The sequence below is a fragment of the Antrostomus carolinensis genome, unplaced genomic scaffold (assembly GCF_000700745.2).
Source record: "Antrostomus carolinensis isolate BGI_N321 unplaced genomic scaffold, ASM70074v2 scaffold24997, whole genome shotgun sequence".
Taxonomy (NCBI): Eukaryota; Metazoa; Chordata; class Aves; order Caprimulgiformes; family Caprimulgidae; genus Antrostomus; species Antrostomus carolinensis.
Window position 1 is genome coordinate 5,748 of NW_010326979.1, and position 1,322 is coordinate 7,069.

Below are 1,322 nucleotides of genomic sequence, written 5' to 3' on the forward strand. Positions count from 1 at the left end.
TGGATGTGGCACAGGCGCTCTCTCCCCTGTTCAGAGGCACAAGTGCTTTATTTCCCCATTTCCAAGAGCCACTGAGACCTGTAAACTCAGCACAGCTCTAGCAGTCGTTTGAAGTCCGTGCCTGTTGCACCCTGAATGGATGAGTGAATGATTATCTGCTGTGGATGCGGAGGATCACTAACAGATAACGCTCAGCACAGCCCACAGGGAAATGAGCTGAGTGGAAAGGCAAAACCTTACTGGAATAACGAGAAGCCCCAAGACCTTATTCTCAGCAGATCTTTGTCCCAGGCATGCAGCTGAGCACAATTCTGCAATGTAATGATGTGCTGAACCTTCCCCTTCCTCTCTCCCTCTCCGAAGGTCACACAAGGACAACCCTTTCTGTTGCCACTAAAAGCCTTTTTTCTGCAGGATTCTTCACACAGAAGGAAGGGCATGAGCTGTCCCCACCCTTCGCTCACCCCTTTCAAAGGGCAGGCCACTGTAAGGCTGAAATGTCAATAAAAAGCCAGTTGGGATGGAGGCAGCCAAGATATCCCTCCTGTAATGTTCAGAGAAAATCATCCCGCAAAGCACAGCTCTTAATAAGAACTAGAATTAAAATTTCCTTAAATAAATATAAGGGAAGAGTCCATGAGGGAGAGCAGCCAACAGGAACACAGGAGTCGTGCTCGGCTCAGCCTCCATCGTCCATCACCTTGCAGATCTCCTGGGCAGACTGTGCCGAGGGCAGGCCAGCTTAGGACGGGACCGGTGGCTTCGTGTCACTGTTCCTATCGACGCCATCTGCAAACAGAAAGAGCTGCTGCATCCCTGTGGTCCGGCACCAGCACTGCCACACAGCACAGCAGGGCCTGGGGACCAGTTCCTTCACCAGCCATGGTCAAACGGCAACCAGCTCACAGGAATTTGTCTGTCTGCATAACTGGGAGATGGAGGAAGGTGAGAAAGGAAGGGTCTGACCAACTGGTACAACTGTTCCTTCCTCTCTCCGGGAGCCAAAACATCTGAGTCCAATTTCACCACTGACCGCTCAGTTGGAGGGACTCTGCTTTCTAGTCATCTCCCAGGGGACAGCAGCAGTTCCTGCCCTGAGGGACATCAAGTCTCCAGGCTGGAATTTGGCTCAGAGCTGTGCTCTGTGCAAGGAGATACCATTCCCTAACCGTGTAGGTCTCTGCAAGGACACTGCTGCTCTGAAGGACACGTGGAGGGGCTGTGACAACCTCTATGGACAGACAACAGGTTACTCACATCCGCAAACACTTATCCTTCCCGCCACTCGCTACCCGCTGTCCGTCCGGGCTCCAGTCTGTTGC

At 52.4% G+C, this 1,322-nt stretch overlaps 1 protein-coding gene across 1 annotated transcript in view; it reads right to left on the reverse strand.

The window, feature by feature from the left end:
* Positions 1-1,257: 1,257 nt before the first annotated feature.
* Positions 1,258-1,322, reverse strand: part of NLE1 (notchless homolog 1) — a gene marked incomplete at both ends in the record, with an annotated part of 5,322 nt that continues 5,257 nt past the window's right edge. Inside the window, one exon of the mRNA XM_029085910.1 lies at positions 1,258-1,321. Within this exon, the coding sequence (XP_028941743.1) occupies positions 1,258-1,321 (64 nt within the window). The remainder of the gene's footprint in view (position 1,322) is intronic.